The sequence below is a fragment of the Paramisgurnus dabryanus genome, chromosome 21, assembly GCF_030506205.2.
Source record: "Paramisgurnus dabryanus chromosome 21, PD_genome_1.1, whole genome shotgun sequence".
In the NCBI taxonomy this organism is placed as follows: Eukaryota; Metazoa; Chordata; class Actinopteri; order Cypriniformes; family Cobitidae; genus Paramisgurnus; species Paramisgurnus dabryanus.
The window spans coordinates 5,081,971-5,101,093 of NC_133357.1; the positions used below are offsets into that span (position 1 = coordinate 5,081,971).

At 36.7% G+C, this 19,123-nt stretch overlaps 3 protein-coding genes across 3 annotated transcripts in view; all 3 read right to left on the reverse strand.

The window, feature by feature from the left end:
- Window positions 1-13,621, reverse strand: part of LOC135775187 (uncharacterized) — a 31,677-nt gene extending 18,056 nt beyond the window's left edge. The window contains exon 1 of the mRNA XM_065285223.1: window positions 13,507-13,621. The gene's annotated coding sequence lies outside the window, so the exon portion shown is untranslated. The remainder of the gene's footprint in view (window positions 1-13,506) is intronic.
- Window positions 1-15,313, reverse strand: LOC135775193 (uncharacterized). The gene is made up of 3 exons (XM_065285229.1): window positions 15,208-15,313; window positions 2,869-2,922; window positions 1-2,745 (listed from the first exon to the last, which is right to left on the reverse strand). Exons 2-3 carry the CDS (start codon window positions 2,915-2,917, stop codon window positions 2,165-2,167), a joined length of 630 nt encoding a protein of 209 aa, XP_065141301.1. The 5' UTR covers window positions 2,918-2,922; window positions 15,208-15,313; the 3' UTR covers window positions 1-2,164.
- The window catches only part of LOC135775194 (uncharacterized), a 17,981-nt gene continuing 10,148 nt past the window's right edge, over window positions 11,291-19,123 (reverse strand). The window contains exon 4 of the mRNA XM_073813076.1: window positions 11,291-14,010. Coding sequence (XP_073669177.1) covers window positions 13,309-14,010 — 702 coding nt within the window. The 3' untranslated portion in view covers window positions 11,291-13,308. The remainder of the gene's footprint in view (window positions 14,011-19,123) is intronic.

Sequence of the window (19,123 nt, forward strand, 5' to 3'; positions counted from 1 at the left end):
AAAAGGAAAATCATTATGAACAATGTAACAGTAAAAAATACACCGATAATTTTTGAAACTAGGGCTGTTTCTCAATACCAAGTAGGCCAAGTTCAGACTTAGTACGAACAAAAAGGACAAAAAGGAGATGTGGGTTCTTTTCACAGAATGAACTCATTTTCCAGTTAACTTCACACTAATATTATTTTGATGAAGCCACTTTCAATAAATGAGTCTATAACTCGGAAAAAATAGTGTGGATATCATAACAAATGGGTCTATTGTTTTTCTATTACACTACTACTTCTGTAAGTAAATAATTTCTAATTCAGAAATATTCCTACTACGGATAACAGTGGTTTATCAAGTTACCGATGTGGCACTGCTATTATTTTGAACATAACTGTATATCTGAGAGTTTGATAGATTTAATAATTGTAGGGTGGCTAAGATGACAGACAGGGTGGCTGAAGCCCCCTTAAAAGGGTCTAGAACAGGGGTTCTCAAAGTCTGGACTCCGGTCCAGATCCGAAGGGAACTTGTTCTGGACCCGCGTACATTTCATATTGCAAGTGCATTAATTTCTATGTGATTGATTAAATGTGTGCATTTCCTTCTTTAAAAATTCATTTTAAACTTGTAAACCATTAGTTTAGTTTTTTTTCTTTTTCGATTTAAGAGTATCCCTGGTCTGAAAATAAAACGAGTTATTTAAACATTTCCTGTGAGACGCGCTGTAGCCATCACACCCAGATATTATGCACAGCTAGTTCATGTACTACAGCTTTTGATCAGTAAGTCCTTATCAATCTGAAATCACTGTTGGTTTGAGTCATTTAAAACACGCATTTGAAAAAGCAACACTCGTCAAACATAATCATTATACAAATTCTTTATTATCATGAAAATACCTGAAAAGGTTTAAAGAACAGCAATATAAATATATCCTTAAGACATTTCCTGGAGCTGCGTCATAGATATAAACACTAGATGTCGCCTTGGGGTTCTAAGCATGCGTCAAAACCACCGCCATCTTGGAACAGGGGTCTTGTCATAGGAAGTAGCTAGGTAAAACTGCTGTCTTCGCCTGTACTTCGAATTCATGGACGGTGCCAGACTTTTGTGCTTCGTATTGATGTTAGGCCTACTAGCACTATGCATTATAGTTAGAAAAAGTAGATTTTCATAATATCAAAACTTTTATTTTTTTCTGGACTCAATGCTAAATACATGTCTGACTGTTGTAAAGAACCAAAAGAAAACCAAGAAAATCGCATTCATGACGATTTATGGTGATTTTATTTCCGTTACACCATTGCCTACAATGACGCTGATGCAGGGTTCCCCTGTTTCAAGATGGCGGCTCTATTTGACGCATTCGGTCCAATGCACTGCTGTAGCCAAGGTGACATCTAGGGTGCGTTCCACTCCAGTTTTAGACACACACTCGCGAACTTCCCTAAGCACTTCCCCTCGGGGGAATCCCTGTCGCCATTTTGGAGTGCGTTCCACTTCGTCAAGTGGACGAGGGAAGTTTGTATGGACAGACCCTCGCTCCCTCGATTTTGACCGAGGGAGCGAGTCTGCTTCATATGTACACTTCATGCAGCTTCATATCCCACAATCCAACACGATTGTGACGTCACTTCAGCAACTCGCGCTTTGCACATGGAGGGGGCAGTCTCCACTTTCCATGTGATCAAGGGCTTAGGGCGATCCATTTGAACCCACTTCAAGTGTTCTAGCAGTAGTGGGCACTCGTACAACGTAAGCAATGACGTACATCCGAGTGAACGAGACTGAGGGAAGTTAGCGAGGGAAGTTCATAAAAAAACGAACTGGAACGCAGGGCCAGTGTATATATCTATGGAGCTGCCTGTGTATTGTTCTTCATCTGCAGCGAATATTGAGTTTCTGCACAAGAGCGCCCTCTGGCTTTTGGATGTAGCGGCATTTCAACGTAATTCATTGATGGTCTGTCTAAAGCAACAAGCATAGCAAGCATCATCGGCCAATTTATGAGTGCACCCCTATTTTATGAGTGCAAGCAAAACTACTTGATGAACGTATAATACATGCCAAAAGCATTCGGTTAATATTATCATCTCATTTTTGACCGAGGTTGCGTTTAGTGGTTTTTGCATCTGAACTTTTCAAATACGAAAATCACCGTAGTAGGGGTATTTTAAGGCCTTTGTTTAGTGTGAATCCTCATGTGCCTATTGAGATCAATCTTACGAATGAAGCCCTTTCCACACTGATCACATTTGTAAGGCTTTTCTACAGTGTGGATTCTCATGTGCCTGTTGAGTTCCAGTTTACGAATGAAGTTCTTTCCACATTGATCACATCTGTAAGGCCTTTTTCCAGTGTGAATACTCAAGTGCCCGTTGAGATCGCTCTTACGACCATAACTCTTTCCACACTGATCACATGTGTAAGGTTTTTCTCCAGTGTGAATTCTTATGTGCCCATTAAGATTAAACATACGAATAAAACTCTTTCCACACTGATCACAGCTGTAAGGTTTTTCTCCAGTGTGAATCCTCTTGTGGTCATTAAGGTGACATTTATATGTGAAGGTCTTTCCACATTGAGGGCACGTAAAAGCATCTTTGACTTTTGCCTTTTGCTTGTTGTTTCTTTTAGGGGAAAAATTCCTCACAGTTATTGAGCAGCTCAGAGATTCTTCCTTGGGTATCAAATTATGAGGTTTCTCCTCCATTTCATTGAGTTGTGAAATTTCCTGCTTTACCGCTTTCTGATCTAAAATGAACAGAGAAAATCATTATGAAGAATTTGACAGCACTTCTGCAACTATAATTGTGTTTGTGTCTTTGTCATTACTGGTTAAACATTAGAGGCAGATACTTGAATAAATCAAATCACCTTGATCAGTTTGTTCTCTTGCATTTGTGATTTCTTCTTTTGGCTCCATCAGGTCTGAAATGAACAGAGAAAATCATTATGACAGTAAAAACATAACACCAATCATTTTTGAAACTGCAATTGTAGTTTTCCTGTCTTTTATGTCAATACTGGCCAACATTTATTATTTATGACATTGTGTAGTAAAGTTTTTTTTAGTTTAGACTGGAGTGAGGTGAAAGCAGAACAAAGCACAAGTTAGCTTCTAATTTAATTTAGTTTTATATTGTAAAATTGTTATTGGTATGATTATATACCAAGCTTAGTTTAATAATCAGGTCTTAGAAAAATGGATATCCTACAAAGCAATAAATGTGAATAAACAACCACACTTTTTTGCTAAGAGGGCAAGAACCCAGGTGAAAAAGTAGTACACTTCCATAGTGTACTTAAAGTGCTTTATTTTCGCACACTAATTTTGTACTTAATATACTAAAAATGTATCTTTAGTACTTCTTAAGATGATCTTAAGATTATCTAAGTGTACTCCACTGTGCTATTTCGAGACACCAGGAATATGAACTAAAATATACTTTTAACATACTATCTCTGTAATAAAAAATGTATTTAGTTAACACTTGTATTAAACTTGAACTCAACTTTTATACAAAGATTGGTTCAAGTTTAATGGTACTGAAATACATTTTTAGCATATTTTAGTTCATATTTATGGTGTCTCAAAAACAGCACATTGTAGTACACTTACCGTGTGTCTCAATTCGTTCCCTAGCTCCCGAGGTCGTGAATCAGTATATTGTGTACACAGGTTCGGGCACTGGTAAGGACCCTAACTCACTTCACATTGGGACAATGTTCACTTATTTTTCTGTCACGTGGCTGCTTAAGCGCGTTGTGATTATTCACAGCTGTTACTCATCAACAACCGGCAAAACCAACATCTCTCTGACTTAATTTTAAAAACAGTACATTGTGAAAAATGCTGTCACTATTCTCTTACATATCTGTGCATAAAATTGGAGGCATATAATTACATTTTAAATGTAATAAATATATTTACAATTTTAAATAAATAATATTACTTTAAATATTGAGTAGATTGTGGTTCCTTACTGTGTAGCAATGTGTGTTTATATTTACAACTAAAACAAACGTTTGTCTTTATAAAAGTTCTGTAAAATTTCATAAAGTTTATTGAGTTGGATCACGTGATGTTCGGTTGGCGAGCTTCAGAAAAGGTCACGTGATTTCCGGTTAGGGAACATAGGGACCATCGATGCTCACTGGTTTTTGCGTTGCATTGTGGGAATTTTTAGGGAACGAACGTTCCAGTGCACTGGACGGATTTTGCGATTGAGACAGCCCTTAAAATGGCCGACTCCCTGATCAGTGCCCTGACTACTGAACAAGGGAGCTGATTGAGACACACGGCTAGATGTTCTTAAGATTATCTCAAGAAGTATTAAAGATGAATTTCAGTTCATTAAGTACAAAATTAGTTTGCGAAAATAAAGTACTTTAAGTACACTATGGAAGTGTACTACTTTTTCACCTGGAAAATGATGGCGGCGAGAGTGACAAGTAATAAATAATATCTGTGTCTGATAAATGCATAGCCATTATATAGCGTGGAGGAGGTTATAACATTTTTAACCATACTTTGTGTTTAAGTGACATTTTTAAATATTAAATAAATTTAATAAACATTATGTTTACATAGGTGAGGCACTTTTTAATGTGTGAGTGTATGAACATGTTCATCAACCACCACCAAAGACCAATTTTGTCCTAGGAAAAAAACTGTACAAATCTAAATAAATCAAATGACCTTCATCTGCTTCGGTGTCTTCTTGTTTCATTTCTATCCCACAGTCCAGCAGATTCACTGATGTCTTCTGGTCTTCATTACAGACAGAAACCAGAAGATCTGTAGATGTTTGATCAGTAAAGCCACAGAGAGAGACACCAGATACATCCTGGAAATAACATTAAAACAAACAGTTGTGATGATGTACAACCCCAAATCAGAAAAAGTTGGGACACTGTAGAAATTGTGAGTAAAAAAGGAATGGAATAATTTACTAATCTCATAAACTTATATTTTATTTACAATAGAATATAAATAACATATCAAATGTTGAAAGTGAGATATTTTGAAATGTCATGCCAAATATTGGCTCATTTTGGATTTCATGAGAGCTACACATTCCAAAAAAAGTTGGGACAGGTAGCAATAAGAGGCCAGAAAATTTAAATGTACATATAAGGAAAAGCTTAAGGACTAATTTGCAACTTATTAGGTCAATTGGCAACATGATTGGGTATAAAAAAACCTGTCAGAGTGGCAGTGTCTGTCAGAAGTCAAGATTAGCAGAGAATCACCAATTCCCCCAATGCTGCAGCGAAAAATAGTTTTCTGAGTTTCTCAGAGAAAAATTGCAAAGAGTTTGGAGTTTTCATCATCTACAGTGCATAATATCATTCAAAGATTCAGAGAATCTGGAACAATCTCTGTGCGTAAGGCAAGGCAAGGCAAGGCAAGTTTATTTGTATAGCACATTTCATACACAAAGGTCATTCAAAGTGCTTTACACAGAAATGAGAAAACAATATATAAAAAAGAAAAAGAAAATGTAAAAATAAGATTTACACGATAAGATCACAATAAAGACAAAGATACATGAGAATTTAAAATAACAATTAAAGAAAATAAATGTGATTTTAATAAATGTTAAAATGTTAAAAAGAATAAAACAGGAGTAAAAGTGACTTGAGTTAAAGGTGCAGTCAGTGTGAAGCAGCACAGTGCTCATTCAGTAAATGCAGAGTTAAACAGATGTGTTTTTAATCTAGATTTAAAAGTGTTTACTGTTGAAGCACATCTGATCTCTTCTGGAAGTTGATTCCAGCTAGAGGTGGCATAAAAGCTAAATGCTGACGCACCTTGTTTTGAGTGAACCCTTGGTATTTCTAACTGACCTGATCCTAATGATCTGAGTAATCTGTTAGGTTTATATTCAGTTAGCATATCTGTCATGTATTTGGGTCCTAAGCCATGAAGTGATTTATAAACGAGTAACAATACTTTAAAGTCTATTCTAAATGTAACAGGAAGCCAGTGTAAGGACCTGAGGACTGGAGTGATGTGCTCAGATTTTTTGGTTCTGGTCAGAATTCTGGCAGCAGCGTTCTGTATGAGCTGCAGCTGTCTAATGGTCTTTTTGGGGATCCCAGTAAGGAGTCCATTGCAGTAATCCACCCTGCTGGTGATGAAAGCATGAACAAGTTTCTCTAAGTCCTGTCTTGAGACAAAACATCTAATTCTGGCAATATTTCTGAGATGGTAGTAAGCTGATTTGCTTATCGCTTTCACGTGACTACTGAAATTAAGGTCAGACTCTAAAATTACACCAAGACTTCTGACTTTATTTTGTGTCTTTAGACCCCTAGAGTCAAGGTATGTGTTAACTTTGAGAGTTTCATCTTTATTTCCAAATACAATGACTTCGGTTTTGTCTTTGTTTAACTGGAGGAAGTTTTGACGCATCCAACAGTTAATTTCATCAATGCATTTACATAGAGAGTCAATGGGGCTGTAGTCATTGGGTGACAGGGCTAAGTATATCTGGGTGTCATCTGCATAGCTGTGGTAAGCAATTTGGTTCTTTTTCATTATTTGACCAAGTGGGAGCATATACAAATTAAACAGAAGCGGTGCAAGAATTGAACCCTGTGGGACTCCACATGTCATGGATGTCCACTCAGATTTATGGTTACCCATGTTCACATAGTAACCTCTTCCTTGTAGGTATGTTTTAAACCATTTGAGAACTATCCCAGAGAGCCCTACCCAGTTTTCCAGTCTATGTAAGAGTATGGTGTGATCTACTGTGTCAAAGGCAGCACTAAGATCTAGTAGCACCAGCACTGATATTTTACCTGAATCAGAGTTTAAGCGAATATCATTTATTATCTTTATGAGCACTGTCTCTGTGCTGTGATGCTGACGGAAACCAGATTGAAAGTTGTCCAGATAACCATTTGAGTTTAAGAATTTGTTCAGCTGATTGAAGACAACCTTTTCAATGATCTTGCTTATAAACGGAAGATTTGAGATAGGTCTGTAGTTGCTAAGTATGGTTTTGTCTAGGTTACTCTTTTTTAGGAGAGGCTTTACAACTGCTGTTTTTAATGACTCTGGAAAAGTGCCTGTGATCAGAGAGGTGTTTACTATTTTTAAGAGGTCAGTTTCTAAGCAGTTAAGCACCTTTTTGAGAAAAGATGTGGGGAGAGTGTCAAGGCTGCAAGTTGATGCTTTAAGATGTTGTACTGTTTCTTCCAAGGTTTTTATATCAATTATGTCAAATTCTGAGAGAATGGCTAATTTCTGAGGTTGTTGCAATGATATCTGACTGACCACAGTACAATTTGAGGTCGTATTGATTGCCATTCTGATATTACTGATCTTCTCAGAGAAAAACTTAGCAAACTCATTGCATTTGTTGTCAGAAAGCATTTCACTAGGAACTTGATTTGGGGGGTTTGTTAGTCTCTCTACAGTAGCAAAAAGAGTGCGAGTGTGGTTTATGTTGTTATTTATAATATTGGAGAAGAAGGTCTGTCTAGCTGTGCCTAGTTCTACATTGAAAGCACGAAGACTGTCCTTATAGATGCTATAATGTACTTCAAGTTTTGTTTTCCGCCACATACGTTCAGCTTTTCTGCATGTTCTTTTCATGTGCTGTACTGCTGTTGTGTTTCTCCAGGGTGCTTTACGTCTGCCAGTGATCATCCTGACCTTTACTGGAGCTATATCATCAATAGCATATTTAACTTTTATGTTAAAGTTTTCAAGGAGAACATCAACAGAGTCTGCGGATATGTTTGGCAACATTGACATAGCATTCATAAATACCTCACTGGTGTTCTCATTTATGAACCTTTTTTTGATATAGACAGATCTAGCATCAGTGGCAGGACAGATCAATAAATCAAAGTAAACACAGAAATGGTCAGATAGCGCTTCATCCTTGATTACAGTGGATGAAATGTTTAGACCCTTGCTAATGAGCAGATCAAGAGTGTGTCAGGGTCAAGGCTGGAAAGGGTCAAGGCTGGAAAACCATACTTGATGCCAGTGATCTTCGGGCCCTTAGATGGCACTGCATCACATACAGGAATGCTACTGTAATGGAAATCATAACATGGGCTCTAAAATACTTCCTGAAAACATTGTCGGTGAACACAATCCACCGTGCCATTCGCCGTTGCCAGCTAAAACTCTAAAGGTCAAAAAAGAAGCCATATCTAAACATGACCCAGAAGCGCAGGCGTTTTCTCTGGGCCAAGGCTAATTTAAAATGGACTTTGGCAAAGTGGAAAACTGTTCTGTGGTCAGACGAATAAAAATTTGAAGGTCTTTTTGGAAAACTGGGACGCCATTTCATCCGGACTAAAGAGGACAATGACAACCCAAGTTGTTATTAGCGCTCATTTCAGAAACCTGCATCTCTGATGGTTTGGGGTTGCATGAGTGCGTGTGGCATGGGCAGCTTACACATCTGGAAAGGCACCATCAATGCTGAAAGGTTTATCCAAGTTCTAGATACATATTATCCCATTCAGACGTATCTCTTTCAGGGAAGACCTTGCATTTTCCAACACGACAATGCCAGACCACATACTGCATCAATTACAACATCAAGACTGCCTAGAAGAAGGATCCAGGTACTGAAATGGCCAGCCTGCAGTCCAGATCTGTCACCCACAGAAAACATTTGGTGCATCATAAAGAGGAAGATGCGACAAAGAAGACCTAAGACAGTTGAGCAACTAGAAGCCTGTTTTAGACAAGAATGGGACAACATTCCCATTCCTAAACATTGGTCCTCCTCCAGCTGTTCCTTATATGTACATTTATATTTTCCAGCCTCTTATTGCTACCTGTCCCAACTTTTTTTGGAATGTGTAGCTCTTATGAAATCCAAAATGAGCCAATATTTGGTATGACATTTCAAAATATCTCACTTTCTACATTTGATATGTTATCTATATTCTACTGTGAATAAAATATAAGTTTATGAGATTTGTAAATTATTCCATTCCTTTTTTATTCACAATTTCTACAGTGTCCCAACTTTTTCTGATTTGGGGTTGTACTTTCACTATAGGATCAACACTAAACACGCAAACCTCAACCATGATGACAAAGATTGTTTAAGTGTTTTAATTTATACAAACCTTTGTGTTGAGTTCATCTCTCTGTCTGAGCTTTGACTCCAGTAACGCCACCTCTTTCTTCAGCTGAGAGATTTCTGTCATCAAATCATCAATATCCAGCATGGACAGATCAGTTCCTACTGATTTACAGCACATCACATCCATCTGATCTCTCATGATGAACATCTGAACACAAACACATCACCATTATAATATTCACACAAAAACATCATTTCAATTAACAAAGCTTTGTTAAATCAAGAAACAAAACATTCCTGACTACAAAAACAACTCCAAAAACAAAGTATATGGTAAAAAAAAAAACTGTTAACAGCAAAAAAGAATAAAACTTCGTTCACACAAATAAAACACACACAAATAAAACACACACAAATAAAACACACACAAATAAAACACACACAAATAAAACACACACAAATAAAAAGCAAAAACAAGACAACACTTACTACTGCTCGAACTGTGCACTTCTCTTCTTATTCTGTTGTTTTATGTAACACGCGGTGAGTTTGCGCCATCTGCTGGACGGGAGGATGACGCAAAAACTGCTTAACAACAGTCATTCACCATAGTTACACACATACAGTTGTGTTCAAAATAATAGCAGTGTACTAATAAAAGTGAATAAAGCAGAAAAAACAGAGTTTATTTCCATTTTTCAAATGTATTGAAAACATAACACATACACATTAAATTACAAATCAAAGCATTAACACAGTTTACAAGTCTGTATTGTTCTTTTAAAGGGAAGCAAATAAAATGAATATTAATATGATAAAAAAATAGCAGTGTTAACATTTTTCTCCGTAGAAACTTATAAACTGAAATAATTTATTGAGATTTAACTTCACTTTAAACTATTTAATTATTTATATTTAGTTGCATGACCATTGTTGTTGATATCTGCTGCATATCTGTCTCAAATCAACTTAACCAACTTCTGGCACCAGAAACAGATATTTTACCCCAAGATCCACAGTTCCTGTTACTTTTTAGGCTTTGTGTCTAAAAAGTAACTGCATTTTTAATGTCACCCCACAAGTTTTCAATGGGGTAAAGATTATGGGATTGAGCTAGACACTCCATAATAACCTCAATCCTTTTTGTCTGGAACCAAGATTTTGCCCTCTTGCTTGTGTATTTGTGGTTGTTGTCTTGTTGAAACATCCATTTTAGGGGCATTTCCTCTTCAGCCAAGGGCAACATAATCTTATCAAGTATTCTGATGTATTTAAACTGTAAGCGGAAAACATAAAGTATATATACTTCCTTCCGTTTTTTGAGCTGGTGCTTTATGGGGGCTTCTTGCAAACAGCTTAGCTTCAATCAGATGCCTTCTGACTGTCACTGTACTTACAGATCATTTTAGATAATTTTTTATCTTTCTAGAGGGGATGAAAGGCTGAAGCTTTGCCATCCTGACTATTCTTCAATCTGTATTAACCATATTGCTTGTTTTCTTCCATGTGTTTTGGGTTTTTGTTGCCATTTTAAAGCATTTGAAATCATTTAACTGAGCATACTAAACTTTACTGCATTTCTTTATACGTTTCCCCCTCTCAAATCAACGTTTTAATCAAATTTGGTTGTTCCTCTACGGTCGATTTTACTTGGAAATTCAGCAGCAGATATATTTTATAACAATTGGTGAAATATTTGCTTTCACTCTTTCCTAATAAAGGAAAAAAAGGAGATGTGGGTTCTTTTCACAGATTGAACTCATTTTCCAGTTAAACTTCACACTAATATTAATTTGATAACGCCACTTTTAATAAATGATTATATAACTCAAAAAGGGTCTAGAACAGGGGTTCTCAAAGTCCGGACTCCGGTCCGGATCCGAAGGGAACTTGTTCCGGACACGCGTACACTTCATATTGCAAGTGCATTAATTTCTATGTGATTGATCAAATTTGCATTTGCTTCTTTAAAAATTCATTTTAAACTTGTAAACCATTAGTTTAGTTTTTTTTCTTTTTCGATTTAAGAGTATTCCTGGTCTGAAAATAAAACAAGTTATTTAAAAATTTCCTGTTGGACGCGCTGTAGCCATCACACCCAGATATTATGCACAGCTAGTTCCTGTACTACGGCTTTTGATCAGTAAGTCCTTATCAATCTGAAATCACTGTTGGTTTGAGTCATTTAAAACACGCATTTGAAAAAGCAACACTCGTCAAACATAATCATTATACAAATTCTTTATTATCATGAAAATACCTGAAAAGGTTTAAAGAACAGCAATATAAATATATCCTTAAGACATTTCCTGGAGCTGCGTCATAGATATAAACACTAGATGTCGCCTTGGGGTTCTAAGCATGCGTCAAAACCGCCGCCATCTTGGAACAGGGGTCTTGTCATAGGAAGTAGCTAGGTAAAACTGCTGTCTTCGCCTGTACTTCGAATTCATGGATGGTGCCAGACTTTTGTGCTGCGTATTGATGTTAGGCCTACTAGCACTATGCATTATAGTTAGAAAAAGTAGATTTTCATAATATCAAAACTTATTTTTTTCTGGACTCAATGCTAAATACATGTCTGACTGTTGCAACGAACCAAAAGAAAACCAAGAAAACCGCATTCATGACGATTTATGGTGATTTTATTTCCGTTACACCATTGCCTACAATGATGCTGATGCAGGGTTCCCCTGTTTCAAGATGGCGGCTCTATTTGACGCATTCGGTCCAATGAACTGCCGTAGCCAAGGCAACATCTAGTGTACATATCTATGGAGCTGGCTGTGTATTGTTCTTCATCTGCAGCGAATATTGAGTTTCTGCACGAGAGCGCCCTCTGGCTTTTGGATGTAGCAGCATTTCAACGTAATTCATTGATGGTCTGTCTTAACAAGCAAAGCAAGCATCATCGGCCAATTTATGAGTGCACCCCTAATTTAGATCAGTGTCTCCGTCTACCGACCACACCTATTTTGCCACGGTTTGTGCATCTGATGGAAAACAAACTGTGCCATTTCTCTAATTATGTTGCTCTGCAATTTGCACCTGTTTACTTTTGGCATACTTCACGTGTTTCATGTTTAATTTTTTTTACTTCAAATGTAAAATACACTTGTTATGAACGTACTTTAATAGAAAATATGTTTTCCCCAAAATATCCCTACTGAAAACTCCAGCTAAGACCAGCATAAGCTTGTTAGCTGGTTTTAGCTTGTCTCCCAGCTTTGTTTTAGCTGGTTTTGCTGGTGTAGCAAGCTGGTCTAGCTGTGTTTTGGTCACTTTTTCAGCTGGTCTAGCTGGACTTAGCTGGTCAGGCTGGAAGACTAGCTGATCCACCAGCTTTGCCATGCAGGGAGGAACAGCTTAAACCAGCTACTGCAACCTTATCCCAGCTAAAACCAGCTACCAGCTTATGCTGGTCTTAGCTGGATTTTTCAGTAGGGATTTGTGTTGATTTGTTGTATAAATAAATGATTTACATAAAATTATTACCATGCTTGACAATTTTTGTAATAACCAGTTTTTTCGGACCTATGAAAATGATGAGAATTCAGATTTGGACCTTTGAATGTAAACTTTGAGAACCTCTGGTCTATAACCACCCTAATGTGTTTTTTAACAAAAATTTAATTTCTATCAGACTCTTAATGGATTCTGCCAACAAACTGGTATTTCTGAATGGCCTGAGGCTGGGATTAAGCGTATTTGAAGCAAAACTACTTGATGAACGTATAATACATGCCAAAAGCATTTGGTTAAAGAGTAACTAAACCCCAAACCAACTTTTTTTAGTTAATGATCTGTAAGAATGATGCTTTATTAGTGCTGTTCATTGATTTTAGTACGTTTTTTGACATTTGGATATAAAGTGTTTCAATACTACAATATATGGTGTAAAAACGTCTGAGTCCTGCCCTCTTGAGGTTGAACGGTGGCTACTGCAGTTGAATTTTCCTATTGGATGTTGGGTCCAAGAAATGACTCGTGACGTAAGCAGGTTCAAGCTCACCACGCCCTTGTTACGATCTCACCACACTTGATACGAGCTTAGTTCATCCCCTCTATCTCCGTTGGGATCTGCCACTTTTCTTGCATTTTTCAAATATTGCAGTGGGTGGAGTCAGGCTCTGACCAGGGGTTTAGTTACGCTTTAATATTATCATCTCATTTTTGACCGAGGTTGCGCTTAGTGGTTTTTGCATCTTAACTTTTCAAATACGAAAATCACTGTAGTAGGGGCATTTTAAGGCCTTTGTTTAGTGTGAATCCTCATGTGCCTGTTGAGATCAATCTTACGAATGAAGCCCTTTTCACATTGGTCACATCTAAAAGGTTTTTCTCCAGTGTGAATTCTCGTGTGTTCATTAAGGTAGGCTTTATTCCTGAAGTTCTTTCCACACTGATCACATCTGTAAGGCCTTTTTCCAGTGTGAATACTCACGTGCCTGTTGAGATCACTCTTACGACCATAACTCTTTCCACACTGATCACATCTGTAAGGTTTTTCTCCAGTGTGATTTCTTATGTGCCCGTCAAGATTAAACCTACGAATAAAACTCTTTCCACATTGATCACATCTGTAAGGCTTTTCTCCAGTGTGAATTTTTGTGTGATCACTTAAATGCGATTTTTTATTGAAGGTCTTTCCACACTGATCACAGCCGTAAGGTTTTTCTCCAGTGTGAATTCTCTTGTGAACAATAAGGCAAGACTTGCGAAAAAAGTTTTTTTCACACTGATCACAGCTGTAAGGTTTTTCTCCAGTGTGGATCCTCTTGTGGTCATTAAGGTGACATTTACTTGTGAAACTTTTTCCACACTGATCACAGCTGTAAGGTTTTTCTCCAGTGTGAATTCTCTTGTGAACAATAAGGGAAGACTTGTTAATGAAAGTTTTTCCACACTGATCACAGCTGTAAGGTTTTTTTCCAGTGTGAATTCTCATGTGATTATTAAGCATATATTTATATGTGAAGGTCTTTCCACACTGAGGGCACGTAAAAGCATCTTTGACTTTTGCCTTTTGCTTGTTGTTTCTTTTAGGGGAAAAATTCCTCACAGTTATCGAACAGCTCAGAGATTCTTCCTTGGGTATCAAATGATGAGGTTTCTCCTCCATTTCATTGAGTTGTGAAATTTCCTCCTTTACCGCTTTCTGATCTAAAATGAAATGAGAAAATCATTATGAAGAATTTGACAGCACTTCTGCAACTATAATTGTGTTTGTGTCTTTGTCATTACTGGTTAAACATTAGAGGCAGATAAATTAATCAAATCACCTTGATCAGTTTGTTCTCTTGCATTTTTGATTTCTTCTTTTGGCTCCATCAGGTCTGAAATGAACAGAAAAACAGTTCAAAAATATGACAGTAAAAACATAACACCAATCATTTTTGAAACTGCAATTGTAGTTTTCCTGTCTTTTATGTCAATACTGGGCAACATTTATTATTTATGACATTGTGTAGTAAAGTTTTTTTTGTTTAGACTGGAGTGAGGTGAAAGCAGAACAAAGCACAAGTTAGCTTCTAATTTAATTTAGTTTTATATTGTAAAGTTGTTATTGGTATGATTATATACCAAGCTTAGTGTAATAATCAGGTCTTAGAAAAATTGATATCCTACAAAGCAATAAAAGTGAATAAACAACCACACTTTTTTGCTAAGAGGGCAAGAACCCAGGTGAAAAAGTAGTACACTTCCATAGTGTACTTAAAGTGCTTTATTTTCGCAAACTAATTTTGTACTTAATATACTAAAAATGTATCTTTAGTACTTCTTAAGATGATCTTAAGATTATCTAAGTGTACTCCACTGTGCTATTTCGAGACACCAGGAATATGAACTAAAATGTACTTTTAACATACTATCTCTGTAATAAAAAATGTATTTAGTTAACACTTGTATTAAACTTGAACTTAACTTTTATACAAAGATTGGTTCAAGTTAAATGGTACTGAAATAAATTTTTAGCATATTTTAGTTCATATTTATGGTGTCTCAAAAATAGCACAGTGAAGTACACTTAGATGTTCTTACGATTATCTCAAGAAGTACTAAAGCCTAACCCTAACCCTAACCCTAACCAAAGACCAATTTTGTCCCAGGAAAAAACTGTGAATACCTGAATAAATCAAATCACCTTCATCTGCTTCTGTGTCCTCTTGTTTCACTTCTACCCCACAGTCCAGCAGATTTACTGATGTCTTCTGGTCTTCATTACAGACAGAAACCAGAAGCTCTGTAGATGTTTGATCAGTAAAGCCACAGAGAGAGACACCAGATACATCCTGGAAATAACATTAAAACAAACAGTTGTGATGATGTACTTTCACTATAGGATCAACACTAAACACACAAACCTCAAGCATGATGACAAAGAGTGTTTAAGTGTTTTAATTTATACAAACCTTTGTGTTGAGTTCATCTCTCTGTCTGAGCTTTGACTCCAGTAACGCCACCTCTTTCTTCAGCTGAGAGATTTCTGTCATCAAATCATCAATATCCAGCATGGACAGATCAGTTCCTACTGATTTACAGCACATCACATCCATCTGATCTCTCATGTTGAACATCTGAACACAAACACATCACCATTATAATATTCACACAAAAACATCATTTCAGTAAAAGACTGCATCTTTGTTAAATCAAGAAACAAAACATTCCTGACTACAAAAACAACTCCAAAAACAAGGTATATGGTAAAAAAAAACTGTTAACAGCAAAAAAGAATAAAACTTCGTTCACACAAATAAAACACACACATTATTCACACACAAATAAAAAGCAAAAACATCACAACACTTACTACTGCTCGAACTGTGCGCTTCTCTTCTTCTTCTTCTTCTGCTGTTTTATGTAACACGCGGTGAGTTTGCGCCATCTGCTGGACGGGAGGATGACGCAACAGCTGCTTAACAACAGTCATTCACCATAGTTACACACATACAGTTGTGTTCAAAATAATAGCAGTGTACTAATAAAAGTGAATAAAGCAGAAAAAACAGAGTTTATTTCCATTTTTCAAATGTATTGAAAACATAACACATACACATTAAATTACAAATCAAAGCATTAACACAGTTTACAAGTCTGTATTGTTCTTTTAAAGGGAAGCAAATAAAATGAATATTAATATGTTAAAAAAAGCAGTGTTAACATTTTTCTCCGTAGAAACTTATAAACTGAAATAATTTATTGAGATTTAACTTCAATTCAAACTATTTAATTATTTATATTTAGTTGCATGACCATTGTTGTTGATATCTGCTGCATATCTGTCTCAAATCAACTTAACCAACTTCTGGCACCAGAAACAAATATTTTAGCCCAAGATCCACAGTTCCTGTTACTTTTTAGGCTTTGTGTCAGAAACTGCATTTTTAATGTCACCCCACAAGTTTTCAATGGGGTAAAGATCATGGGATTGAGCTGGACACTCCATAATAACCTCAATCCTTTTTGTCTGGAACCAAGATTTTGCCCTCTTGCTTGTGTATTTGGGGTTGTTTTTTTATTGAAACACCCATTTTAGGGGCATTTCCTCTTCAGCCAAGGGCAACATAATCTTATCAGGTATTCTGATGTATTTAAACTGTAAGCGGAAAACATAAAGTATATATACTTCCTTCCGTTTTTTGAGCTGGTGCTTTATGGGGGCTTCTTGCAAACAGCTTAGCTTCAATCAGATGCCTTCTGACTGTCACTGTACTTACAGATAATTTTAGATAATTTTTTATCTTTCTAGAGGGGATGAAAGGCTGAAGCTTTGCCATCCTGACTATTCTTCAATCTGTATTAACCATATTGCTTGTTTTCTTCCATGTGTTTTGGGTTTTTGTTGCCATTTTAAAGCATTTGAGATCATTTAACTGAGCATCCTAAACTTTACTGCATTTCTTTATATGTTTCCCCCTCTCAAATCAACGTTTTAATCAAATTTGGTTGTTCCTCTACGGTCGATTTTACTTGAAAATTCAGCAGCAGATATATTTTATAACAATTGGTGAAATATTTGCTTTCACTCTTTCCTAATAAAGGACAAAAAGGAGATGTGGGTTCTTTTCACAGAATGAACTCATTTTCCAGTTAAACTTCACACTAATATTAATTTGATAACGCCACTTTTAATAAATGATTATATAACTCAAAAAGGGTCTAGAACAGGGGTTCTCAAAGTCGGACTCCGGTCCGGATCCCAAGGGAACTTGTTCCGGACACGCGTACACTTCATATTGCAAGTGCATTAATTTCTATGTGATTGATCAAATGTGTGCATTTGCTTCTTTAAAAATTCATTTTAAACTTGTAAACCATTAGTTTAGTTTTTTTTCTTTTTCGATTTAAGAGTATTCCTGGTCTGAAAATAAAACGAGTTATTTAAAAATTTCCTGTTGGACGCGCTGTAGCCATCACACCCAGATATTATGCACAGCTAGTTCATGTACTACAGCTTTTGATCAGTAAGTCCTTATCAATCTGAAATCACTGTTGGTTTGAGTCATTTAAAACACGCATTTGAAAAAGCAACACTCGTCAAACATAATCATTATACATATTCTTTATTATCATGAAAATACCTGAAAAGGTTTAAAGAACAGCAATATAAATATATCCTTAAGACATTTCCTGGAGCTGCGTCATAGATATAAACACTAGATGTCGCCTTGGGGTTCTAAGCATGCGTCAAAACCGCCGCCATCTTGGAACAGGGGTCTTGTCATAGGAAGTAGCTAGGTAAAACTGCTGTCTTCGCCTGTACTTCGAATTCATGGATGGTGCCAGACTTTTGTGCTGCGTATTGATGTTAGGCCTACTAGCACTATGCATTATAGTTAGAAAAAGTAGATTTTCATAATATCAAAACTTTTATTTTTTTCTGGACTCAATGCTAAATACATGTCTGACTGTTGCAACGAACCAAAAGAAAACCAAGAAACCCGCATTCATGACGATTTATGGTGATTTTATTTCCGTTACACCATTGCCTTCAATGACACTGATGCGGGGTTCCCCTGTTTCAAGATGGCGGCTCTATTTGACGCATTCGGTCCAATGAACTGCCGTAGCCAAGGCAACATCTAGTGTACATATCTATGGAGCTGCCTGTGTATTGTTCTTCATCTGCAGCGAATATTGAGTTTCTGCACGAGAGCGCCCTCTGGCTTTTGGATGTAGCAGCATTTCAACGTAATTCATTGATGGTCTGTCTTAACAAGCAAAGCAAGCATCATCGGCCAATTTATGAGTGCACCCCTAATTTAGATCAGTGTCTCCGTCTACCAACCACACCTATTTTGCCACGGTTTGTGCATCTGATGGAAAACAAACTGTGCCATTTCTCTAATTATGTTGCTCTGCAATTTGCACCTGTTTACTTTTGGCATACTTCACGTGTTTCATGTTTAATTTTTTTTTACTTCAAATGTAAAATACACTTGTTATGAACGTACTTTAATAGAAAATACTTTTCCCCAAACTATCCCTACTGAAAAATCCAGCTAAGACCAGCATAAGCTTGTTAGCTGGTTTTAGCTTGTCTCCCAGCTTTGTTTTAGCTGGTTTTGCTGGTGTAGCAAGCTGTTCTAGCTGTGTTTTGGTCACTTTTCAGCTGGACTTAGCTGGTCAGGCTGGAAGACTAGCTGATCCACCAGCTTTGCCATGCAGGGAGGACCAGCTTAAACCAGCTACTGCAACCTTAAACCAGCTAAAACCAGCTACCAGCTTATGCTGGTCTTAGCTGGATTTTTCAGTAGGGATTGGTGTTGATTTGTTGTATAAACAAATGATTTACATAAAATTATTACCATGCTTGACAATTTTTGTAATAACCAGTTTTTTCGGACCTATGAAAATGATGAGAATTCAGATTTGGACCTTTGAATGTAAACTTTGAGAACCTCCGGTCTATAACCACCCTGATGTGTTTTTTAACAAAAATTTAATTTCTATCAGACTCTTAATGGATTCTGCCAACAAACTGGTATTTCTGAATGGCCTGAGGCTGGGATTAAGCGTATTTGAAGCAAAACTACTTGATGAACGTATAATACATG

What these genes read in the sequence shown, in the direction of transcription:
- LOC135775193 (XM_065285229.1), bottom strand. Translation starts at nt 2,917, where the DNA reads ATGGAGCCAAAAGAAGAAATCACAAATGCAAGAGAACAAACTGATCAA. An exon ending in AAGAGAACAAACTGATCAAG is followed by an intron (nt 2,746 to 2,868) that starts GTGATTTGATTT and finishes TGTTCATTTTAG; the next exon opens with ATCAGAAAGCGGTAAAGCAG.